Genomic DNA, 27,670 nt, shown 5'->3' with positions numbered 1-27,670 from the left:
CAACCGATTATCTTATGCACAAAATATTTGTTTTTTCTACAGCTGTTACATGTAATGAAAATGACAATAATTAAATTCATTATCATAATACTTAATTAAATTGCTTTTACCTATTACAATTCCACCAATAGCTCCCGCTGCTTGAAGACGTCTAGCCTGTATTTAATGAAGTAATTTTACATAACGTTAATAATTTTCTAACAGCATGGTTATGTTGCTAATTAATCGTCAAGTTCTATATGGGGATGCATGATAAGAGGTAAGCGTACAATGGTAGGTCTAATAGTGTGCATCCTACAAAAAAATTTAGCCCTGACAAAGAAAAAATAAAAGCCTATAGTTTCTATATTTGATACTTGATCTTCAGATGATTATACTCATGATTTTGAACGTCATGCAATTATTCACTTAAGGTAGGGTGGCAACTTTATGCAATTATTGCTGTTTTTGAGGTCAATACAATGATAATTTAGCTACCTGAGAAATGTACTTCAAGGGTAGCTAAATCATCATATTGATTGAAAAAAAAAAAGCCACAATAATTATTGTATTACATGATTCAGCGACAAATTGATTCAGACATATCAAATTGAGTGTTTAATAGCAAGCAAAGATTTTAGTTAAAAGCCTTAACAGGACAAATTGAGAAATGCGATAGTTCATTGAACGATCTAATATTAGTCCAATGTAGAGAAAATCAAATCTTATATTGACCTCCTAGGTCATGTGCAGGTGAATATTACATTCTATTTTTTTCTACAGGGGTCAATCAGAGAGCTAGAAATTAATCATATAATAAATGTATCTGTTGGACCTTAGGACACAAATGTTGCCAAAGGCAGAGGGCAGCTTTTGTGTCTATTCACTACATAATATATAGTAGTTCACATGAATGATCAAAGATACTTATAATTATAGCATATTTTTGAGTAAATATTAATCATTCTTTTAATAAATCGCTGAATTAATTATAAAAAGTGGGTAAAAGTATCTAAATTATTGTTCATGTACATCAGTATGTTAAATGAAATTAAAGAATCAGTCGATTCTTCTTATAATATGTGAATCTGAGTTGGACATCATCATTTATATTTTGCAGTCCGTGATTTGTTTTAGGTTGCCGAAGGTTTCAACAAATAGACAAACTGGTTAGAATTCAGGATAATGTAGATTTTAGCCCTGTCAGTATCTAGAGCCCTGTGAATAATTACAAATGGCTTGCTTAAGAAATAGAGGAGAAAATATTTGGTGGATGTAAACATTTATTTTATTGTTGTTGTTTAGTACTTATAATATAAAGTCAAAACATTAAGAATTGTGAACATAACCTTGTCCTTATGTTCACTTTGTAATAATGCAACAATCTTAATTTACATATATGAGCTCAAGGAAAAATAAAAAATATGACTTTGATCCTCAGGTGTTAAAAAGTTAACACCGAAATGAACCTTTTTATTCTTCTGTTGATTCATTTGGAAATGTAAATTAATGGAAAGAATATAATTTAACAATTTAACAAATGAAATATATGTCATCTACATGTCATTCTGATTCGTGTCATTTAGAATGACGTTATTCCAATTATCATGCTTATTATCAGTGTCAGACTCTTTATTAGGAAAATATAGGTCCTCAAATTTAAAGATTATAAAATCCAATATGAACATGAAAATGATGAGTTCACCTTATTAAAAAAACAAATCAAGAAACAGAGCAGCCTTTGTTCAATAACAGGAAATCAGTAATTGACAAGTAGATCATATAACGTTTCTTGATTATATACAGCGGTACTCAAGACCAATCAAGTGACCAAAACATATTTTCCTTGTTCAAAGTGTTGCTCTATATGTATTTCCCACTTGAAAAAAGATAAGGAAATTAATTTTGGTTAAATTATTAAAAAGGGTCACTTATGATGTCATACACTGCAAGTGAGTGCTATTAAATCAAATAGATAGTTACAAAATATATCTTTCATCAATAAAATTAAAATAATTTAAGACACTGAAACACTTTAAAAAAAAAAAATGTGATATAAGGGGACCAAATTTTACCTATATCATATTTCTTTTGTAGTTAGTTGGAAGTAAAAACTACAAATGTACTGTGCCTTTTTATGTAACCATGCAACCTCAACATTTTGAATCCTACAATATCTCACAATTTTTCCTCACTTCCATCAAGTTTGAGATAATAAGATTTGGCTGTCATTGTTTAAAATTTTTTTGATAATTAAATCTGCATGAATAAAAAGTGTTGCATTATTACCACAATGAAACAATCAACGTCAATTAATTAAGGCAGGGGCGTATATATATACTAATATGTTAGTATATATGTCCCTGATTAAGATATATAATTTTCATTCTAAAATTAATACAGTTGAACTACAGTGATATCTGGAACACTAATAACTCAAACACAATAGGTATGTCGAAGTAATTTGTAAGTCCCAACCACATCTTTTTTAAGTATTTTACCCTTGATATCTTGAATACTTGGATATCTCGAGGTTTTTAAACAGTCCCATCTAGTTTGAGATAAAGAAGTTTGACTGGGTATTTTAATTCCAAATACATAATCATCTAAATCATGAAACCATGCAACAAATTTCTTCAACAAGTGGTAGTAGTAGTAGTAGCAGTATTGGAGCAAATGTTTATTCAATTGCCACATGCCAATATAACAAATAAAATTTCATTATACATGTAACACATCATATAAAATATTAGCACCCTGCCTTAAAACACCCATGAGACACTATATTAGAGGTATATGTAGACATATACCAGCTAAACCTCCAATAACTAAATGTTGGATTGTGACTTAACATTCATGTGTTAATTAAATGTTGAGTCATGGCATGCAACATTTAAACAATGAAATGCTTCCTTTGGTGATTCATGCAGGATATGAAGGTGACACTTAATAAAATCAACCAGAGGGCATGAAACATATTTTTCTTTACCAATATAAGTCCAAAAATATCTATCAGTAATGATTTATCACAAATAAAATACAGAAATCAGAAAATTTAACAAAAAAAAAAAAACAACTCACCAAGTTTGGAATCAAAATTCAGATATTTGCCTTCAGAAGATAGAAAAACCAGCTATTGGTATTACCAGTATTTGAACATAAATCCATTCATAATTACCTTGTCCATAAACATACAGCTCCCTCTCTCCAACAAGCCAATCTTGCCCTCCAGGTCCCTGGGGTTCTGGAGGGGGCGACATGCATCGTACGGCTGGACCACAGCGACATGTCCCAGAATCTGTTCACCCAGAAAGGAGAAGGAAACAGTCATCATCACATATTACACACAGCATACAGCACTGCTGTATACATGGTAGCTCCTCATTTATAATGGTGATTTAATTAATCTAGAACTCTACCACACTGTCCCTATTCAACTTTATCATAACTAACTTTATAGAAAAAGAGACCTTAAAGATAAATACTTTATACAGGGTAATTTTCGACCTATGTTATTTTGGCCCTTCTACACTTGCAAACAGTTTCACCTAGTCTTGAATTCGGCCAAACAAAGTCGTGTAACAGAGAAATACTTTAGACATATGAATTCACCCAGTCTTTAATTCACCCACTGACAACTAGGGCGAAAGGGGAGATAAGTATTAAACGGGGGCGAATATTTCCCTGTATACAGTACATGAACATTCATCTTTGCTAGCCACGAGTTTCCAATCAACTCCTCTACAACAGGAACAAAGTTGATTGTGAACTCTTGGCTAGCGAAGATCATGAACTTCTAGTACAGCTTTTGTTATTACATACCGGAGGTTTCACTTTCAGGTTGTAGCCAAATTGAGCAGGCCCTGCCCTTAGTGATACTGATCCATGGAAAGGATAGGAGATGAACTGTACCGTCATAGGCTCTTGTTGATCTACAGTCAAAAAGATCCCAGATATTAAATATCATTGACATTCAGAAATTTGTGAAATATGGTTTAAGTTATCATCTCAGGTAAAGAGTACTTACGTTCATGCTGGGCATTCTGGGACAGCTCAATCATTTCTTTCATGAATTCTAATCCATCTTCTGCATCTTGCTTCGAGGCAGCCTTGAAGAATGCACATTTGTTTTATCAAACTAACAACATATATCAATTTATATGGTATTCTAGCTGATATGATTGTATTTATGATACAAGTGATTGTGATATTTCAGCCTACGGTTATACATGTAGATCTATGGAACATAAAAACATGTATTGTATTCATTGTACATGTATTACTATGACTGATTATCACTTTTTTTCACAAGTAAATGATAGTTGTGAAATTTTGGGCCATGCATGTAACTGAAATCAGTTGTAGACTGGGTTGGGTTTTTTTCTGTACTAGGTATTATTAACTCTATGTAATTATTAAAAATGTATCCATAAAAAAAAGTAGAAGGTTTCATGATTGCAATTCCATTTTAAATCATAAAAGGGATATAACTCTAAGATAAGAACCCACAACTCTACGATAGTTTGAGATTCTTCTGCTTTTGTCATTACTACAAAAACTTACAGATCCAGAAGAGTGAAGAAGCTGAAGTCGACCATCGCTCATCGTAGAGATCTTGATTCCCATCCGACCAATCAGATCCTGGTGCTCTTTGTTACCGATCAAGAATTCTGCAGCTCGTAATCTGGGTCCTGGTCTTCTGCAACTGCTGTAAATGTAAAATTGAAATATTCACTAAACGTCACTAATATATATATTATTATTAAAGATGTAGATTAAGGTGTATTTGGCTTAAAGAGTCTTTTCTAATCCATTAATAATAATTATGCCATTACATTTTATGTAATTTATTTTACAGTTTACATGTACATGTGTACTTTGTATCTAAAATATTCTTTATTTTAAAAACAAATATTGATGCATTTTAGCAATTGATGTGTGATCTTTATCAATTCCATAATATAAGAGGGTGCAAGATAAAATATCAATATACTTTGTATTCAAAGAGTTTTGATTTTTATTTCAACAAGTTCATTCCCAACATAAACTGGCTTTATAAAAAATGTTATGTGTTGGAATTCTGCCAAATGCCTCTGTGTCACCCATAGAGGTGATTCATCAACTTTGTACCTATCTTTGACCTACCCATCTTCTGTTGACATAATGTTGTTAACATAATCCTTGAGCTCAGTACGGATATCAAATGCATAGGATGTGGTTCCTTTGTTCATATGCAATGGGTTGGGACAGGTTTGTTGGTCGCCATCATCCTCGGGGTCCATTATGGAGGGTCCATCTAGGTCAATATCGTACAGGTTTGTTTTCACCTGAAAATAAAGAAATTAAATTCAAATCTAAAACAATGATGTACCTATAAACATTATTGACAATTTCAGACCTATGTGGGGAGTAAAATTACATTAGAATTTGAAAAGAATTTAAGTTAATGTTTTTCATCCCTTTTTCATAAGTTTGATTTTGGCCTCTTTTCATTCTGAGGTCATTCTACATAGTGGAAAAACTGTCATCTTATTTCTCAATACAAACAAAACAACAGCATAGACATGTACTCAGTCTAGTTAAAGTCCAATGTCATCGGACCTTCAATCCCTCAGTGTACTTAGCGAACAATAATATCTATCATCATTATTAAATGGTGACACAAACAAAATCAATCCTTTCAATCTTATTACAAGAGATGCAATGATAGCTAGTGCATGGTCTGAAGGATGGTGCTATATCCCACATTACAATCAGAGTGTCGTATTTATAGAGTTTCCTCACCTTGGTTTCTAAGGTGGAGGCGTTGACTAGGGACAGGGCTAGGGGGAGGAGGTGGGCCTCGGTGGTGAAGATGTACTCATTGACCGGCACCACCAAGTCTTTCTCCTCCGAGAACAACAGATACAGGTACTTAAAGGTCTCCGCCAGCACAAACGAATCCAACCTGATGGAGAAAAAAAAATTACTAAACATTAAAGTTTTGATACATGTAATGGAACACTTGATTTTTTCTGTAAGGCTATCACATATGATCTCAAAATCCATAGCTGAATGCTTAAACCAACTAACTGTACATGGATTTTTTTTTTTTGGCACACCATTATAAAAACAATGCACAGAGATCAACACATCATTTCTTAAAGACCAATCTTATACTGTCTATAGTATTAAAAATGAAAGCTTGTGCATAAATGCAACTTTATGTTTGAAATCCCATTTTAATAATGAATGATTATACTTTAATTGTATTTAAATAAAAAAAAAATTCTTTATGTTACTTAAACAAACAGAAGTGTTTGTTTATTTTTTTTATCTATTGGCTGTTAGAATAATGTCACCTAGTCAGGTGACATCAATATTCTTAGCAGGGTCTATATTATGTGACCATGAAAGTTAGTGTGTACAGGTAAAGAAAACTCTGTTTTGTGCTGTCTTACTGTCGTTTCATTAATATTTGTGGGTATTAATTTTGGTGGATTAAGTGAATATCACAGTTTCAATGAGACATAAATCCTATCAATACAAAATGTTAATAATTAGTAAAAAATTGCCCTACAATAATGAACATTTATTTTTATGGTGAAACTTATCAACGAATTCAAAATTGGATTTTGGTGAATAATGATAAAACCGCAGTATATTAGTCCCACTGATCCATCCATTGCTTTGTATTATATAATATAAAAGTACGGCATTGCATTGTCTAAAATTTGCTATTTTAATATTTTGTTGATTTGGAGGATGTAGTTCTGAAAGAAAGACAATTTTTGTTAATACTATGAAACAATTAAACTGTACGTTCAGACTGCTCCACATTCAATTCATTATTTTAATTTGTGTGTATTTTATAAATGTTTCATGCTTATCTGAGTGACATATCATTTAAATAAATTACAGGCTGCATTACTCCATGACCAATGAGAGTAGCCTATTAGGATGTTAATTCAAAAAAGTTTTATCTTCGATTTCTATATTTTTTCATTAACTATACTGAATGAAAAGTAGGCATTTTGTTCAAATTGATTACTGCTTACAGTTATTTTCGCCCCGTGTAATTTTCGCCCTTCTATACTTGCAAACAGTTTCGCCCCGTCTTGAATTCACCAAGACACTGCTGTATTTTAAAAGAAATAATATGAGACATAGGAATTCGCCCGCTGACTTTGAGGGCAAAAGGGGCAAAAATAAAACGGGGGCGAATATTTCCCTGCATCGAGTAGTTAAAATATACGTTCCTGATATTATATGCTGGACCTTTTACAATTTCAGAGCTGCTTTTAACCTCTTATGTACAAGTCTTTCATAACATGTATTACATTTTATATGTGTAGGTTTACAAAATTCTGTTTATTTTATCAGAAAGTCATTTATTGATAAAGAACAAATTTACACATCAACCTTTCACAACTTTTAAAATGTTACAAAAACATTCAAATTGGTATAAAACGTGTTAACGTTTTTGCCATAGAGTTTAAGTCAACCAACTCCAGAAAGCTTCCTGCTAGATGTTTGTAAATTGATGGAATCACACCTTTGCCTATCCCTTTTTATTAACATCCTAGCTGATAAGCTTAATTCCCCAGCTTCAATAACATGGTGAATGAGTCAAACTGACCAAAGGTTGTATATGCTGAGTGTAAATGTGATCCTACATAAATGAAAATTAAGGTCTGTCATATCATTAAAAACTAACAACAACTAATCGAGTTACATCATTACATGGGCTACAGGTTAGGACCAATTGCTCAAAGGGGATATAATAGCCCATTTGTGAAATAGTAGCCCAAATGGGATGTAAATTGAAAGTGCAAAAAATAAAAATTTCTGATTTTGAATTTCTTGATATAAACATGCATCAGAAAAGATGAAATGTAACAACTTTTGGTATTAAAACAACTTTTTCTGTAACCGTACTATAATGGAAATTGATCCCTCAGTATATCCCAAACTTCTTGGGGATCAATCTTACAAACTATAAATACTGACATATAGAACAACTTCTTAACCAAGAGTTGTTGCATATGATACACATTAATGTGGATTTATATAAAAAAATTAAAAAAAAGAATATTTTATTTCTTAAATAAATACTGTAAGTCGTTTTAATTCCATGGTGTTAAAATTTCACTATAATTTTGCGGAAAAATGATAAATCTGGAACATAATGAAATTAAAACCATCGTGATTATTCACCAATTTTCAGGGTTTTTTACTTATAAGAAATTACTTTTCTCTGTGTTTAATAGACAGCTTTTTTAATGGTCAGTATACATGATGTAGTTTATTTTTTCATCAAAATAAATGGTTTTTTAAGGCCTCTCATGTATGTTAAGGTTATGAGTCTGCAACATGAACAATGTAACACAAAATTATCATTAATGGTAAACTCCAAGAAATTGTATAAAAAGTGCTCAATTCCAAGAATGGAGAAGAATATTAAGTAAACGCTTAACATACTGATCCTCATGTTTGCCAGTCATAACATCACTAATGGCGGCGAATCCACACGGCACCCTGGCATGTTTATTGAGGTTCTCCACCATCAACTTGCCGACTTGTAGATAATGGGGGTCATGTGTAGCCTGTGGTAAAGGAAGTAACACATAGATAAAGAGCAATCTTTTCTGCTCAAAATACAATACATATCTTACTGGCTAAATGTAATGAGTTTACAGTTATATAAACATTTTTGCTGCTATGTCACAATTAATGGTATGCGCCACATGTACCTTCATGAATCTACAACTAATTTTTTTGTTCTATATATATAATGTTTTATTATTTGATTGATTAATTGGACTAGCTCTCTGATTGGCTGATATTTAACAATCTAAAAAATATAAAACATTACATTCACCTGCACATGACCCAGGAGATCAATTTAACATTTGATTTTCTCTACATTGGACTAAAAATTGATTGTTCGATAAAATATTGTGCTTCTCAGTTTGTTCAGCTGATATGGCATTAAACTAAAATCTTTGCTTGATAAAATTCAAATTGAAATATCTGTTTCAATTTGTCACTGAATCATAAAATAAAACAATTACTGCTGTCTTTGAGGTTAAAAAGATGATTTAGCTACCATGAAGTACAATATTCACCTCGCCTTCGGCTTCAGCAATAATTGTATAATATTTATGAGGACAATTCTTCTAAACTTCTGTACATTATTATTGAAAAGAAGGAATTCATAATCTATAGAATTACATACAAACTGCCTATCATAAATTATAATTGTTTAAATTCTTTACTTATTTAATTTATTCCTATCATAACAACTGATTTATTTGCATGATTACGACTGAAGAGCATTCTCTCTTTTTGTGTACTGGAATTTACATGAACTGTTCTCCATGAATAATGAAGTATCTTTTATAAATATTTGAATTAAATACAGTTTAAGAAAAATATGAGGTTTTTTATCAAGCAAAATGTTCCATACTGTAAATGATTTTGAAAATAATTCCCCCATAAAAATTTGATTTGAATTAATGAGTACGGTACTTAAAAAAAGAAACAAACCAAACAGGTTACATGCGCATAAAGCTGCAATGATGAAGCCCTCTCCAATTTTTTATATCTGATGTTTATGTGTATACAGAGCTGAATATTTGGTATCATGTAGAGTAAAACTTGTTTGGTACGAATACGGATATAGCGAATTCTCGAATATAGCGAAGTTTTTTTGAGTCCCCAGTAAAATTCATAACAAATCTTTGCACAATTTTAAAGTTATAATTAATTCGAATGTAACGTATTAACAGATATAGAGAACTGATTTTGAGTCCCATAGAGGTGAATAATAACAAAGTTTAACACTTTTATAATGAAATTCTTTATAGTTTAATAAGTTTGCACTACCATTTAACTCAATAGTTTAAATGAATTTATTGTAATTTAAATTTTTCAATTCTGTGACATTTCAAGTTGCCTATCATGAAATGAATCTTTGACAAAACTTTACACCCACTTTCAAATTATGGGTGATCTGCAATTAATATTAATACTGGTAGGTTTGAAATCCTATTAAAAAATGTGTCATATTTCAATATATTAAGCAAGCACCTGCCAATGTGTGTGGTTCAAGCTAAGTGTTAATTAAATTCTACAGTTTCTTGTCATAGATAGGCCTACCTTAAATACAAAATACAGGCCTCAGTATATGACGGAGATGCTGTAAGAAAAGTACACCCACCTTGTACAGAAAATAAGTTGACTCTACAAACTCTGGTCTTAAAGGATGTTGTCCCCAGTGGACCTTGAAGTCTGTGGTGAATGCCTACAAACAAACAATCCATTGGCTAAAATATATCAATTTGTTAATGATTTTCATTTAATTCCTCTTAATCAATATTAATCTGTTTCATTAACATGATTAATGTAGGATTACAAGAGTCCCAATCTAAAGTCCCAATCTACAACTGCATGCTATCAAACTTGGGCTTTAAGTCTGTGCTAAATTCCTTTACAAACAAACAATCCATTATATGACATTTATTTGTTGGTTTTCATTTACTTTTGATTATAAATTAATTAATGTAGGATTGAAAATATCCCAATCAATAATCAAACTTGAGCTTAAATTCTGAGGTGAATGCCTACAACCTAAACAATCCATTGCATAAGATACATTTGTTGTTAATATTCATTTCCTATTTTATCATAATTAATGTGTACACATGTTTTAAACGTAAAACAATGTAGGATTGAATTAATCCCAATTTATCTACAATTTAACTCCTCGTCTTTTCATCAGGAGGAAAATTTAGGATAAATAAAACGGCAAAAATATCATTTACCAACACAGATACATAAGAACATGCAGGAATGAGCGATTTTGCTTCGTAATAATTGTAATTTGTTATATCTGTCGAGTTTACAACATATAATAAAGTCACAGGGAAGGAAAATCACTTTGCCATAAGCATTTATTCATTATGTACGTCTGTTTTTTACTTCACAGCAGTGACAGCAACCCGTTTTTTTTTTTATGTACAATTGGTCTGCAAAAGAACAACTTCCTATCTAGAGAACTGTAAGAGGAGTTATCCGTACAATGAATGTACCCTATATGCAATATTTTGCCAAAAATGACTAAGTTCAAAAGCTGGTATTTTTTCATTAAGTATCAGAGATCAGAATCCTAGCAATATGCACACCTCTTATATATATATATGTACAATTGATCTGCAAAAGAACAACTTCCTATCTTGAAAACCGTAGGAGAAGTTATCCGTACAATAAAGGTACCCTTTTACCAGCCGCCCGCCCGCCATTTCACCATTTTAATAACCGGATTTTTCTGCTGGAAACCCCGGTTAAAAATTAACAACAAAGAGGATTAAAAATGAAGGGTTGAAGATAACTGCAACAATCAATTTTAAAATTAAAGAGTTTTTTTTGTCACTGGTTCGTGATTTACTGATAAACATAATATTCAATTTCAAAAGTTACCTCAGGTAAAAAATTATGTCTTTGGATAACTTGATACAGCATTTCATGGGTTTTTATGGCGGGACTTATATCGCCTTTCAACACCTGCAATCCGGGCCAAAAAGCCAGTAGGGCATCCATGAAGTGGCGAGCAGATGATGTTGGCTTGTGCATGTGGACATCTACCATCATGGGCCCCTTACTCATGTATTTCATTATGGAATTATAATGCTGAAACATACAAAAAGTCTCTAGTATATTCATCATATAATCATAGACATAATGCTGAAAAGTAAAACATTTTTTTAAGTAAGTAAAGACAAGAGACCCATGGGCCACATCGCTCACCTGAGCAACACTGGGTTTATATTGGCATTTAAAGGATATTGTGCCATATAGCCCCTTTGTAGATTTACAAAAAAAGAAATATCCAAATTTTACACCTTTTTTTTTGCATTTACTTAATCTTTACCATATTCACCTTTATGAAATAACATTTTTACTGATTGGCTGATGCAATGCAAAATCCCTGTAGACTTTCTATTTCTAGCTGTGTATTGTCACCTGACAAGCTACAGGGGGCATTTCAAAAGGGAAATCTTGGGATTTTTTCAAATTATTGAATTAGCATTGCCTGAATCAAGAGGTATTTATAAATATCGAATTATTTTAAGAAAATATGCTGTAAAAATATCTTAGGAAAGACTATAATACAATTAAGTCTGTTTGGGTACGAGTCAGTTTCACTCACTCAGGTTGCGAGTTGACTGTAATTCGATAAAACCACCGTCACAAGTGAAAATGTCAATGCATTGAAATATTTAACCTCAATTTACTTCACAAAATCGGCACAAATATATTTAGCATGTTACAAATATTCCCTTCACACAAACCTGTTGCACAACAAGCAAATTCATCTTTGTCAGTTTGACCTGTTTATCATGTCCAATGTGGCTGCTTCAAACAAAAAACCTGCTTCTTGAGATATGCCGAACCCGAAGTTATTAACTGATTGACTTCTCTCTTTATTATTTTCATAAATTACTCAAATTTGAAACAGAATTAGCCCATAATTTTTGCAATCTATATTTTTTTTCCCCACAAGGATTATTTATGCCAAATTACGTTGAATTTGACTCAGTAGTTCTTGAGAAGAAGATTTTTTAAAATGCATCCCCCTTTTTCATTTTTTTGTTACCGTTTTAAGGTTTTCTCTGCTTTGAATAAAGATAAGTCGTTCATTTCTGCAATTTATAATTAATTACCTTCCCATAAAGATGCTTTGTGCCAAATTTGATTGAAATTGGCAAAGTGGTTTTAGAGAAGAAGTTCAAAGTTTACAGACGGACAGACGGACGGACAGACAGACGGATGACGAACAAAATGTGATCAGAAAAGCTCACTTGAGCTTTCAGCTCAGGTGAGCTATTAAATAATAATTAAAACAGATTAAATTGTTCTTCATTGAATCATCTGGTGGAATTTCCTAAACGACTGTACGTGCAAGTGAGCCGGTATATTATGTTTTCATTGCGTTAAAAACAGTCTAGCATTAGATTGAATTGAAAATTTTGCTAACCTCCTTAAAACTTATGAAATCCAACCCTTTCCTCTAACATCCTATGGCTAATTACTGCTATACAGTTATTGAAGAAGGGATGGATGGACGTTGTTACATAAAATCTCACATGATAACCCAAGTAGATTCACTGAATAACTGCAAATGTTCGAAAGTTTAAGCAGACGACACAGAACAAGGGACAATAACAGATAGCACTGATCAGGTGACCTAATTACAAAAAATCCACATATTTTAAACCAAGAGATGTTTGTGAAACAATTATGCCCCGGCCCTCCTTTGGACATACATGATAGGTTGCACAAGTCTTATTATGGGCAGTATACATTATGGGCAGTATATATCCAGCACATGGAAATGAAATTGACCTTTTGAACTTAAATATTAATTGGGGTCATTTATCAGTACTATCTGAGATGCATCAATTAACCCATCAAGTACAGTAAAACTCGTTTAGTACGAACACGGATATTGCGAATTTACGGATATAGCGAAGTCATCATGGATCCCCAGCTATGTAAAAGTAATGAATTTCTTAAACGGTTACAACAAATTACGGATATAACGAAGTAATTTCTTTGGTCCCAGTGACTTCGTTATAACCGAGTTTTGCTGTATATCACATGTCTAAACTATTATATTAAAAATTTTTAAAAAATTACAAACTGCACAAATCTTCTGCAACACATCTTTCGCAAAATCATATTTTTTTATGATTTAAGAAATGAATTTAATTATTTTTCTATTGATCGACGAATCAATTAAAGAAAAAATTGACCTGAAAACTTCATCAATGCTCTCTATACTAAATTTCATTTCAATATATGAAACCTTTATGGAGAAAATAAAAGGACATTGTTGGTGGACCAACCGACCAATAGACAGATGGTCAGCAGAAAAGTGATATGCCCTCTAATAAAATACAAGAATAGAATTCCTGGGTCCCCCACCGGTCAAGCAGTATGCTAGTATCGACCGAGGCTGATTTAGGAACTTGACCAAGGTATTAGTGGTATAAACATTTGGTATAAATTTCATGTAAATCCGTCAAAATTTGTAGGCATGACAGCGCTTACAAGGTCAATTTTTGGATAAAACGGAGTCATTATTGTGGTCAAAGTCCCATAAATCCAACAAAAAGTATCGACCAATGCTGATTTTCAAACTTGACCAAGGTATTAGTGGTATAAACATTTGGTATAAATTTAATGAAAATCCGGCAAAATTTGTAGGCATGAGAGCGCTTACAAGGTCAATTTTTGGATAAAACAGAGTCATTATTGTGGTCAAAGTCCCATAACTCCAACAAAAAGGATTGACCAATGCTGATTTTCGAACTTGACTAAGGTATTAGTGGTATAAACATTTGGTATAAATTTAATGAAAATCCGGCAAAATTTGTAGGCATGAGAGCGCTTACAAGGTCAATTTTTGGATAAAACAGAGTCATTATTGTGGTCAAAGTCCCATAACTCCTACAAAAAGTATCGACCAATGCTGATTTTCGAACTTGACCAAGGTAATAGTGGTATAAACATTTAGTATAAATTTAATGAAAATCCTTCTAAATTTACAAAAAGTGTGACGGACGGAAACACTGACGCACGGACCCACGGACAAACGCCCGGCATTTCTATGTCCCCGCTCCGCGTTGCGGCGGGGGACAAAAAACATTATATTGATGTAGTTTACCCTCAGTTCTTGGTATTAATTAAATTACTAGGTTGTCTGGAAAAAAATCATTAACTGTAGAGAACAAGAAATACGGCATATGATGTTTTTATCAACATTAAAAACTATCTAGCATTTTTTTTTAAATATCCTGATTAGACTTTTCATTCCAAGCCATTTATCTTAATGAACATCCTGCTAGACAATTATTCAATAAAACCTTAAGGAAGGAGCGTCTTTTCTGGTTTTAGACTAATAAAAAGTATTTTTTTAAAAATGTTCATTAAATCAAGATGAAAGAATATTCAAATATCATATTTTTCTTTCTTGTTTAATATCATACAACTTACCGGTAATTGGCATAGAAATAGTACTTTAAATTCCTAATTAAACGCGAGGAATTAATATCCGCGTAAAATCGTGAGAAGCATCCTTCTTGGATTTTAAAATCTTGCCTTTATTTTCTAATAGTTGAAAACTATAATAAATAAGGAGAAAGGTTCAACGTTCGCGATTTCATATTCTCGCAATTTGATACAAACCAGCGAGATCGCGGAATTAAGTACTCGCGAAATAGAAGGAATCTAAGTAATCAAAGGACTATATTTTTGGTGGAACATAGGCGTAGGAAATTATCACGTTTTTTGCAATTCAGAACTGCTGCAGATTCATGAGTCTATTTAGCATTTTTAAAACAATAACATTATAAATGTTGGATTTTTTCAACTAATGTGAACTAGATTAGATACTTGGGTTTCAGAATATGTTTTTAAAATATGATTTGCCTGTAAAATTACATTTTATAAGATTTTTAAAGCGCTCATTGTATACATAAATTTGAGTGAAAAAATCACTAAAACAGATTTTCTCTCTTATTAAGTGGTCAGTATATTAGCTTTTCTGTCAATTTACATCTTTATTTATATACATGTATAAAGTCATCATAATAATAAATATCACATAATATTTTAATATTGGAAGCATAATAAACAATCAAAATTTAAGAAAATTAAAGGAAATGCAGGATAAGCAATATTAATTTTATTGTATAAATATTAACTGTATACAAGGTTATTTTCACCCAATGTTATTTTCACCCTTCTTCCCTTGCCCACGGTTTCCCTCCGAATTCGCCAAGACATACCGGTAGTTGTGGTTCAAAAGAGATGATATGAGACATTGGAATTTGCTCAGTCTTAAAATTGATCATTGACAATGATGGCGAAAGGGGCAAAGATAAACAGGGGCAAATATATTCCCTGTATATAGTATTCCATTTTAGTAGCATAAGCTGATAAACATTCTGATATTCTATCATTTCACAGAGGGATAGAAACTTTATACCTTAAACAGATGTCTACATAACTGCAAATAACTTTTTAAAATTCATTTTAAATTGAAACCCCATCATTCAGCTATGCTTTGTGCAAAGTTTTATTGAAACTGGCCAAGTGGTTCTAAAGAAGTAGTCAAAAATGTAAATAGTTTATGGAAAAAAGCACACTGGACAAGTTCAAGTGAGCTAAAAACTTATCTAAAACAGTTCTTCTCATAACCTTGACCTTCTTTAAATCAAATTTTCTTTACAGATATATGACTTTAAAAGTTGTGCAAACTCAACCTTCGCATTCTTACCTTGTCAAATCTGTACAAGTATTTCTCATCTCCAAGTAAAACATAGGCTTTCAGTACATATTCATAATATGAGTCAGTACCAGCACCAACACCCGCCTCTGTAAGTGAAGAAGAATAACTCCTGTAGTATTTTCTCCATTAAATTCACAAAATAAGGCCAGAATACCATACTACATAAAAATATAGATCAGTATTGGCATAAGGAAATTTAAGGCTACAATTAAATTTCATTCAAAAGCTAAGTTGGCCAGGAACATTGAGATTTCATATTTTGGTGGATTTAGCAAGAGAAAATATTGATATATTGAAAGGATGGCAGTTCTTTTTTTGTTTCTTTTTTTTGCGAGATGGTTTGCAAAAAATTTTTAATTTGTGCAGAATGTGTACCAACACTAGCCATCACTGTTTATGGTATTGCTTCAGTAAGTATTAATATCTTACTTGGTGTTATCAACAAAATGATGGGGAAAAAATTCAAGAAAATGACAAAGTAGTTCCCAAAACACAGTTCAATGTTTATCATAATCATACAGTCATGTACTTATCAAAAGATTATAAACACATTTTAAAATTGTAAAAGTGTGATCATAATGGAAATCTGGTAGAGAATGACCGTGGGTGAGGACAGAGCACCTACCCCTCCGTATCCAGTCCCCGTTATGAACATTGATGACCGTCCCCAGCAGGTCACTGGAGCTGTGTCGCTGTTGCCACAGATAGTCCATCACTTTGTGGGCTTTTTCCTAAAATCAAAGGGACAAAATCCTTACAATGCTTCTTGAATGAAAATGTTTACTGCTAGTAAATAAATGTAAACCTCAAAAAGAAAGGAAGGAATGAAAATATAGACAAAAAAATACACTTTGGCGGGGTCAGAGAGTTTGAACATTCAAGAGATAGCGTACAAGATAATAAAACTATATAAATCTTCCAGAGAAATTCTAGACAGACAAGGCAGGATGAAGGTGTAAAAAAAAAAGAGCATGAAACAAATACCTTTTAATTGCGTCAGGGAATTTAAATACTAGTATTTTGACTGAGTCAATTAAGAAATAAGAAGTACATTTGCAATTACAGTAGAATGCATGCAAATTTCAAGAACTCTAAAACAGATAGTAAGAGACAACAAAGAACAAAAGACATCCATCACCAAAGACATTCTTTCTTGAATTTTAACGCTGTTTGCTTAAAGAAAGTCTTAGCTGGGCCAGAACTTAACAGAATTTCTGAAACACCCACCTCAAATACATGTTCTCCCGTGAGTCTGCTTAGCGCAGCAAATTCTAAAATCATGGTGCCTGCACAGGCAGTACAAGTGTCCTTGCTTCGCTGTGATAAGTTATCTTTATCCATTCCGTATTTCAAATTAATCTGAAAAATCATCAAGCATTTAGGAAATAAAAATATGTACAGTAAAAGTTCTGCATGAACTTTATCAGATTCAAACATGCTTTGTCATTCTTATTTTAATTATGAGAGAAATGAGTTTATATTGAATTCATTTTGTATATGTGAAAAATAGCATGGAAAACACATCTGCCTAATTAAATACATAATTTGCAGTCTAAATAGGTAGGACGTGACTTCAACAGATGGTTAATTATCACCCACACTCATTAAAGGAATGGGTTTTACCAAAGACTATCAAAAAACTATTGGTCAGGAGAATAATCTAGGCTAAATAATTTGTTATTTAAAACTGAACATTTCCTGGTATTCATAACTTGTTTCTGTAGACAGCTTATTGCACATACCCTGGGATAAGGAATACCGGTGGTTGTATTAAATGCTGGCAGAAGACGAAAACCCACATCTTTAGCCATCATCAATAGCTCTCCATTATACCATTCCATCGCTCGACGTTTTCTCTTAAAATATGTAGCCATTACATGGCCCCCTAGCAACCCTCTGAAACAAATTAAAAATAACACAAATTATTTCAAAGGAAGAGGAAACAAGACTTCAGAATTCTTAAAGCAATAAATTCTGTAGTACCGGTATTTATTTGGCAGTTTGCTTTCACCAAAAATTTGAGGGATCATGACGTATATATCTATTAAACAAACATGTACCACAGTAGATTACTTATTTAACGCAAGGAATTAACATTTGCGTTAAGTTGTGGAAAGTAATCCAAAATCCTGCTTTTATTTTTCAGGCAGCATTGAACTACATGAAATTTTAACAAAAAACTGATGCTCACAATTTTATATTCTCGCGATTTGATAAAAAACAGTTAAATTGCAAAATTAAGTACTCGCATAAAATAAGGCATTTATAGGAATTATATGTTTGACAACTGCAACAATATACAAATACTGTAAAATCTTACCCCAGTACACGAATATTAGTTTCAAACACTGATACAATGATATCACTGTCAAACTTGGCATAATCTATAACCAACTGCACTGCTGATTCAAACTTTTCTACTTGGCCAAGTACCTGTCAATTACAAATTGGACACATACATTGTGATTATAGTTACACAGGTACATGTATACATATATTTGAATATATACATGTACCAGTGTATACAGTATGTTTGTATATTAGCATATATTTGCATATTTTGCATATTTTGCATCCTAGTTAAAAACTCAATAAAATTAAGTAATCCAATAAACATGATAAACTATAGAGTTAAATTATTCTCATATTATTAGAATGAACTTAAAAATTGCATCTGAATTTTCTATTACTAACTTTAATATCAATTTTTGTTATCAAGTAAGAATGGATAAGGATTAAACAATATTTAAGTGATTAAAAGTTTTTATGATTTGTATCTGTAATGAAAAAAAATTCAACTTACAGCCAAAGTATCCAAAGTGTCAATCAAAGTTAGAGTAAAGCTGAAACAAAAATAAAAGGAATATTTATGTACATACAAATCAGATGATTTTAAAATCCTATTATATACCGGTAGTAATTGACTGTGTATGGGGGCAACATGTTATTTGGTGGACCTTCAAAAATAAATGTTGCTCTTGGCCTTAGGCAATATTTGTGTCTGAATGTTCCAACAAATAACATGCTGCCAAAATCCCAGTCTGAAAACTACTTTTCTAAATAACTTTTTACTACCAATTCTTGTATAATTTAAAGTAGTAACCAGCCATTTTGTTGCATAGCCCTTCCACTATCTCTGTTCCATCTAGATAAGATAAATATTAATTAGCTGTGCCGTAGCAGTTGAACAATTTTTTACGTCAGATCAGCAGACCAAGCAGTCAACATATAATTTGTTTGACCAAAGGAATAAACATTTGTTTTGTTGAAATTTTTATCGCTAAGAACTATATAGATAAATATTTTCAAGTATATGGGAATAACGAACAACAATTTTGAGATTTGCAAACTTTCTCTGTGCTCAAGAAGTCATCTTGCTGATAATGGTAACAGGATATCTGACTCATGCTTTATTCAAAAGCTCACTTCCATAGGGTTTTACTCATCTAAAATTCTTATAAATTGCTTTAATTTGTTATTTAAGCAAGGGCAGAATACCGGTATTATACATGCATGTATTCATGTAACATATCAATTCATTTCAAGGGAAAACAAATATTAAAAAACACATTGTCAATTACATTTTTACCCCCCTAGGGTAAATATTTATTCTTTTCAATCACTTTTAGCCAAGGGTAAGCAAATGAACATCATTATTTAGTTTAAAAAATCCCAAACTTGGCAATTTTAATACCAACCAGTTTATCTATTATCCATCATACATGTATTAACTTTGTTAAGTATTTTCTTTAAAAAATGAATTTCAGTATACGATAACTTCTATAAGAAAGATACTTTTTCTAATTTTCAATACCAAGTCCTCTTTTTAAAATGTGAATGAAGTGAACTAGAATCTTTGATAGGGGTTATTTATACAGAGAAAACACCGTTCCAATATCTTTGCTTACTTTCCTAAGCTGTCATCAACATCCCCTCTGCTTGGCTCTGTCCCACGATATCGTCCTTTACAACTTAACGGCATTAACTCATCAGCAGGAAAGGCATATTTCTAATTAGAAACAATTGAACATCATCAAAAAAAATTAATGTTTGCCACATATATCAGTCATTGATGCTTTATATAAATATTTTTACATCATAGATGGCACTTTAAAGAATACTTACCATATAAGATCCATATGCATGATTAAACATTTCTTCAACACTGTCTCTGTAAAGGAAAATAAATAGGATGTATCATGGACAATAACTTGTAACAATTACATGAATGTATATACATCCAATCCCTTACTGGATTTTTTAAAGACTGGTGTACAATCCCATCAGTGCGATTAAGTCTATCTGATAATTAAGATTTGAGATATATTTTTCTTGACAATATAATTATTCGCGTCATTTCTTTGATTGCCTTTTAAAGTTGCTTAATATCCTGTATAAAAATGTAAACAATCTCATTCCCAGAAGAAATAACATAATGTAAAAATCTTACCTCATTTCTCTTTTCTGTGAGTCTGACATGCTATGGGCGACAGAGTCTTCATAAATAAGTATAACAAACGTTAATCCAACGAGCTTTACCGTCCATTTATAAGTCATTTTACTCCCAGTTACAATTTTCTCTGTCGTGTTGTCATTACTGCATGGTCTGACTACCCGAATGAACCCCAAATTATTTTCTACCTACCAATCAGTGATGGACCTAATGTAATCATTCGTTTTATGAAACATACAAAAATATACTGCTCGATGATAGCAGTAAAATGAATATACTATTTTAAGATATATTTTAGATCATTTTTAATAGTAATTACAAAGTGGGAATTTCGATCCCGATGTTGATAAGAATGGATACGCTAATCACCGGATTTTCATTGAAAGTTTTCTCGATAACATTTGCTGCAGGAGAGTCCGTGTCGAGTGCGCTCAAAAGATCCTCCTGCATAAATTTTTAGATTGTTATAATTTCTTAAAAGTGTTTAAAGTTGCAAGTGAATGAAATAGTTTCAAAAAACCTTGTGGGGTCTAAGTGTCTAGATGATCAGGGGCACTCCATGGACCCCCCCCCCCCCCCTTAGAAAATTCATAACATCAAATTTACATTGTAAAATCACCAAAAAATCGGAGCAAACCCCTCCCCCGAAAAATTTGCACATGTGAATACAAGTTGAAGGCATTGAATTCATGTACATGAACATGTATCTATATCCTTCTAAAACTATTTCACCGTTATCAGATTATTAATCTTAAAACAGTACGGGCAATCCGTTTGCTGTTGTATTTTACTCGATATACATTAAATATCAACAATAATAATGCACAACGTAGTACATATATTTGATATGTCAATGTAAACATGCAATGTACATTTTTATTTTTTACAAGACTGACTGATGATTGCGTATAATTATTCTCCACATTATTTTGCTCTCTGTTTCACGAGGACATATAAGGTTCGAATGTAATGATCACGTTAAAATTCAATTCGTATTAATTTCATGTGAAATATTTTCACTTAAATTCTATCCCTAAAATGTGCTAGATTTTGGAAATTCATAATGATAAATATGCTTACATGTATTTTTCTTGAGAAATTTTACCCGTGAACACAATGAGCGATTTTTCACAACGACCTCATAAACAATCATTGGAAATCTTTTTATGTGACCTTATGGAAATTTGCCTGCGTATATGCTTCATAATCATTTCTGTTTTTCTTGAAATATTTATACAGCTTAATATTTCTGTAGATTGCTATTTTTTTTTAATTGCGGTTTCGTCTAAAAAAAATATATAATGGCATAAAAATAAAAAAACCTTTGGTATTTCTTTTATAGTAATCAATCAGTACTTTCACAAATAAAATTATTAAAAAGTCGTAATGGTACGTTTAATGAAATAATTGATTTGACGTTAAGATGTATAAATATTTCAAGAAAAACAGAAATGATTATGAAGCATATACGCAGGCAAATTTCCATAAGGTCACATAAAAAGATCTCAAGTCTCAAATCTCACTGACTCGGATGAAATTCTGTTAAAACGGTTTGCCGCCAAACTTTCCTAGGGTCGCCTCATGAAGGTGAGCTGAGACGCAGCTAGAATAGAATAAAAACAGATTTTTGTTTTGAGTTAAAAGAACAAACTACAAAAAGTCAATTGATTTGTACATACCAGTATGGTGACAAATGGCATTAAAAAGCATTTTCTAAAGTTAAGCAAGGCGTGAGCGTTTGAACAAACTGGAGAGAGAAAGAAAAATATTTAGTTAAATCGTCGTTATGTCCCTTAAAGTGACACTTGAAAACTATATATCATTTTAGATGTAATGAGTGTCTGTCAACACATAGGAAGAAAATGCAGATAATTAAAAAAAGTTTCGCATCATTTTAGAATCTAAAACCTCACGTAAATGGATGTCATAGACACACACAAATACACACACACATAAAGAAATTTATTCTAAATCGCTCCTGTTTCATGTATCATCAAAAAAGTAATAGGAAAGGAGGGATTCATATAAATCATGACAATCTATATAACATAAATGCAAATTTAAAGAATCATTAGAACTGGTAATTACGTACATTGCCTGGATCTCCAATAGTTTAATACATGTAATACCTTTTTTTATCAATAAAAAAGGTACAAAGTTTACAATATCTTGAAATATAATTTAAAAGATTCTTGTTCTGTGCATATTTTTAATGCAATATTTGCGATATGATTTTTGGATAACGAACCAATCTCGCCGATTGATATCCAAATAGGGCAAATAATTAATTGTTTCTGTAAATGTTCTTCTTTTTACGCTTATTTGTTGTAAAGAGTTAAAATTTCGAGGTGCCAGCTGCTGCTTGGGCTTATGAAAATCAGATCTTCGAATTTCATTCTATACGTATCTGCGTATATGATAACGAGGAACATTTTAGATAATAATAACAAAATTATTATAGAGTTTTCATGGGTTTATTTTTCTTAATATCAACAAAACTGATAATTGTACCCGGACACACAGTGTCCAATGTTATGATAAGAACGTTGTCACAGACAACATGTAAAGTAAGTCACCGTCACAGACGATATCACAGATTGGTTTAATTAAACAGATAAAAAATCCATAAAATATCAAGTTCACCGGTTTCTTCATTAGGACACACAGTGTCCAATGTACTGTTGAAAACGTTGTCGCAGACAACATGTAAAGTTTATCACCCTCACAGACGATATCACAGATATAGCATAATGTCACAGACCCAGGGCATTAAAAAGTCATGAAAGAGAGTAATTTAAAACGTCATGGAAGACACAGTAGTCGATTCATCTTGTTCCATCACAGAAAGGCAGATCATTAGACAGACCGGAAGTTAGGAAAACCTCGGATCTTCCGGGACTGTCTGATTCCAACAACTAAATGGTGACATCCCACCAAACAGGTCCAGAGAGACAGCGGGTCCGGATTCAGTCTGTGGAACCTACAGGAATAAGAACAACGATTTTTTAAAGCTAAAAAAGTAATTTTTAAAGGTGTTTGATATAAGACTTGATTTTTTTTGTATCAGGCGTATAAAAAGCACCCTCTTGTATCATTTTCAGTGGGAAAAAATATAAATGTTAAATTGAAAATGTTTTCTTCAAAACAAAACTGTAAATATGATAATAATTTTTGGTTACATGTACCTTGTTGTCTGAATGAATTAACAAGTTGGGGCTGACACTGTTTGTGTGTTCTAGAGGCTGGATACCAGGTTTGAGATGTTGACGCCTGTTCTGTATAGCTTTCTGACGAGCAAGCATCTACAATTGATATAGACGGTAATTAAAACGTTTTGTTGTATAAATTTGAATTGGAAAGAGCTACATTTAAAGAATTTTGATACTACACACCTCATCATACGACTCTTTCCTTGCATGCTGCGTCTGGCATTTGATGTTAGCGTGGTAATGCTCTGCGTCATATGATAGTTGACGCATGCATGGACGCCCGTCAGTGCTGTAGCGTTTGTACGCTGCGTCACGTCTTGCCTCTTGGTTATCAGACTGACGACTCTCTGTCACGTACTGCTCAGCGACTGTTGACTGTAAAATGAAATTAAAAATCGTTACATCTACATTTATATACATTTAGTGAATTTATTTAAAGATCGGAACAAACATGCAAGCATCCAGACTAATCTATAAAGTGTTTCTTTCTTACCCAGACACACAACTTTTTCTTGGGTCTCTCCGATTCAGCCGACCTAGACACTGGTTTCTTTCTCTTTGCATCGTTTGGTACTGTCAGAGCAGACGAGAATGGGTGAGCTGTAGGATGCGAGGTAGACAAATTATGGCGTGTGTCACACACACTTCCTTCCGTCTCGGGGAGTCGTAATTGTCCTACACAAGCACTGCTTTCCCTCTTGGGGAGTTGTCCTCTTGATCGTCTCCCAAACAGGAGACGTGGGTCACCAACATGACTTTCCTCCAGATGTACAGTCGGCTTGACGTCCTGATCTGGGATGGTGATCCTTATCAGTTTCCAAGGAAGTAATGTGTCCGTTATCCTAGAGCCTGCAGCTTTTGTATCAGTCTGCTTATAATTAGTTGTCGCTATGGTATCAGCCTGCTTACAGCTTACAGCCACTGTTTCATCGGTTTGTTCCGACTGGCTAGTTTCCATTGTCACAATCTGCTCAGAATCTCTGACGGGTGACATAGCTCTTGGTGATGAGGGAGGACTGTCCAAATAACTGGTCAGTCCCAGGTCCTCTAGAGTTGGTGTCGGGTGATACATGATTGTAAGGTAGCCAGGAGGGGCATACTTGTCGATTGGCTTGACCTGAGGCTGCTAAAACAAAATAGTTAAGAATATTTTTTTCTGTTTTAAACTGAATAAAGATATTAACGAAATTAACAACATAAACAAATTTTTCACTGATATGTTAGTAAAAAGACGGCATTTAATATCAGATGATTACGGCCTTTACCTGTTTCCTGATTGGTCTGTCAAATCTTGGTTCTGAACCATCATAAATTTGAAGTGGATCTTTTCGTGACCAACTTGGGGCGCCATCATTGACAAAGTCAGTCTTGGTTTGTGCACGGTGTGCTTGGTTCTCACTGGAATGAGTAGACTGGTGCCCATGGAGGTAAGACTGATGTCCACGAGACTGGCTTGGTTGCTGCCCATGGTTTAACGGGTACCCGTGAGCATGAATTGACTGGTTCCCATTAGCATCATGATGATTTGACTGCTTCCATTGTTCATAATTTGAATGGCGAGGATGGTTCGAGTCATGTCCATGACGGTGGGTAGATGGGTAGCCACCAACGGGATGAATAGTGTGTACATTCTGGGACAGACTGGTCTCTGCTGACTTGAACCCTGCATTCTGACTTGCGTATAAAGACCTTGCAGAGTTTGTCTGATTGTCTCTCTGGTGAGACTGGACCTGGAACAAATTTTACACATGGTTTACTGTAAATAAAAAACAAATCTTATGCATTTGTAAATATAATTTTCTTTAGATTCATTTAACATAAATACGAGAAGTCAGTCTATTTCTATTTTAACTTACCAACGGTAGCACCCCATTGGCATGTCTTAGGGCGGGGTTTAATGTTTGAGAAGCTGTAAGCAAAGATTGCTTGACTAGATTTCCCCTGCTCAGTGTAGTCTGTAAAATAACATTTTAATCTTAGGATATTGTGAATTTGTAAAGTTGCTTGATTAAATTATCCAAAGGAAATGAGTACATAGTTATATGTAGAATATAAATCACAGACACTTACACATTGGAATACTAGAACACAGTGAATTACACAGTGCTAGATAAAACAAAATCTGAGACCTGCTGAGACAGGCCGGAAGTGGAGGACGGGGTCAGTATGTCCAGTCCCAGCCTCTTATAGAAACTGGAGGCGTCTTCTCCGCCAGAAGCGGTCTCGAATCTCCTCTGTAATAGATAATGGATTCATGATTAACAAAATCGGATAATGTGGTATTTGTTAATATGCGATAGTGTATCAATAAGATTTTCCATTGAAATGTTTCTTATTTTTATAGAGCCCGCACTTGTGTATTATAATAAGTGATAAAATCGTAGTGTTCTAATTTGAAGTGTCGTATTTTAATATCAGTTAAGGTTATTGTAGAACCAGGCTAAATTTTTGTTACAGACGCACTTGTGAGGAAATAAGTATGCATGGCGAGTGTGAGTTTGGATGGAGGAGGTAGCGTAGTTTGACTTGGAATGTGATTTGAGATTGAAATTTCCATAAACCGTACATTTAAGCACGAGAAAAAATAAACAGCGGGAAGGGGAGTTGTTGTGTTGTTGGTTGTTATGTTGCACTGTTGTTGTTTCTATCATGATGAATTATAAAGAAATTTTTTGGTACAAAATGTTACTCGTGAATTGGTTTTCATTTTATTCAACATTTATATAAAAATGAAACAAATGACAGCCTGACTCATTGATTCATAATATGTTTTCTGTTGCTATGGAATTCAATTTGTCCATTGTGATTTGTAAAGCAATAGAATAAAATATATTTATACTTTTGGCTGAATTGTTGAATATATAAAAATATTTTATATTCAACAATTCAGCCAAAAGAATTTAACAATTAGGCCTACAGATATAGCGTTGAATTTTGAAACCTGACCGATATATCTGAAACTTCCGAAAATCATGGCGGCTTGCAGTTTTGTCCGATGGCGGTTGGTTTATCGAATTATCTAAAATGCACGTGATCTCTACGCAACCCGCGAGAGAAAAGATCTCAGAAACCATCTTTACCCTTTTATTCATGTTTTGGACCATTTTCTCTTTTGCTCCGATCATTTCTTTCGCTCAAATTCGCAATTTTTATCTCTCGGCGTTCAGATACGTCTGTTCGCTTTGACCAATTCGTAAAGAATGAGCCGTAACCACAAACAAAACGTAGCTATATAGGTATGACGTTGTCGTTGGCAACGTCACCAACGGTTTTACGCTCGTCCTTTTCCGTAGCTTTGACTGTGATTACGGAAATAGCCGAGTAGGTACGTCTGCGGTGTGCGGTATCAAATTGAAGCCAAACTATGAAATGCCTTTTTTCAAACCAAGCTATACTTTTATATTTGAAATCAAGAATTAATTTCCATTAAGTTAAAAGGCTAAAAGGTGACATAAAATGTGGTTTCTTTGACACTCTATTTTTTTAAATATAATATAACGTTAATATTTAACGGTCTGACGTTGTTCTCTAAACTGAAGGATGACTAATAAAATGAAACTAAAACTGAAATAATGGAAACGTATTCCCGAATACATCGTCTTGTTATGCTAATGCAGTAAGATATCATTGAATTCACTGAACAGAAAATGGAGTTAACGCTACGACCTTGGGTTTTTTGGGTTTTTTTTTTCA

At 32.9% G+C, this 27,670-nt stretch overlaps 1 protein-coding gene across 1 annotated transcript in view; it reads right to left on the bottom strand.

Moving 5' to 3' along the window:
* LOC128155913 (uncharacterized) overlaps nt 1-27,670 on the bottom strand; it is a 36,848-nt gene that overhangs the window by 5,395 nt on the left and 3,783 nt on the right. The window contains 28 exon segments of the mRNA XM_052817798.1: nt 111-156; nt 3,158-3,277; nt 3,802-3,911; nt 4,007-4,088; nt 4,543-4,687; nt 5,125-5,306; nt 5,764-5,926; nt 8,440-8,564; nt 10,181-10,264; nt 11,440-11,649; nt 16,304-16,401; nt 16,941-17,046; nt 17,543-17,674; nt 18,058-18,211; nt 18,636-18,748; nt 19,119-19,158; nt 20,224-20,324; nt 20,441-20,486; nt 20,766-20,811; nt 22,292-22,371; nt 23,651-23,748; nt 23,954-24,070; nt 24,161-24,352; nt 24,471-25,100; nt 25,243-25,707; nt 25,834-25,932; nt 26,107-26,211; nt 27,221-27,308. Of these exon segments, the coding sequence (XP_052673758.1) occupies nt 111-156; nt 3,158-3,277; nt 3,802-3,911; nt 4,007-4,088; nt 4,543-4,687; nt 5,125-5,306; nt 5,764-5,926; nt 8,440-8,564; nt 10,181-10,264; nt 11,440-11,649; nt 16,304-16,401; nt 16,941-17,046; nt 17,543-17,674; nt 18,058-18,211; nt 18,636-18,748; nt 19,119-19,158; nt 20,224-20,324; nt 20,441-20,486; nt 20,766-20,811; nt 22,292-22,371; nt 23,651-23,748; nt 23,954-24,070; nt 24,161-24,352; nt 24,471-25,100; nt 25,243-25,707; nt 25,834-25,932; nt 26,107-26,211; nt 27,221-27,308 (3,977 nt within the window).

Source organism: Crassostrea angulata, chromosome 7, assembly GCF_025612915.1.
Source record: "Crassostrea angulata isolate pt1a10 chromosome 7, ASM2561291v2, whole genome shotgun sequence".
NCBI classification, from domain to species: domain Eukaryota; kingdom Metazoa; phylum Mollusca; class Bivalvia; order Ostreida; family Ostreidae; genus Magallana; species Magallana angulata.
Note: the sequence above shows the minus strand (reverse complement) of the source record. Positions and strands in the feature narration are given on the sequence as shown.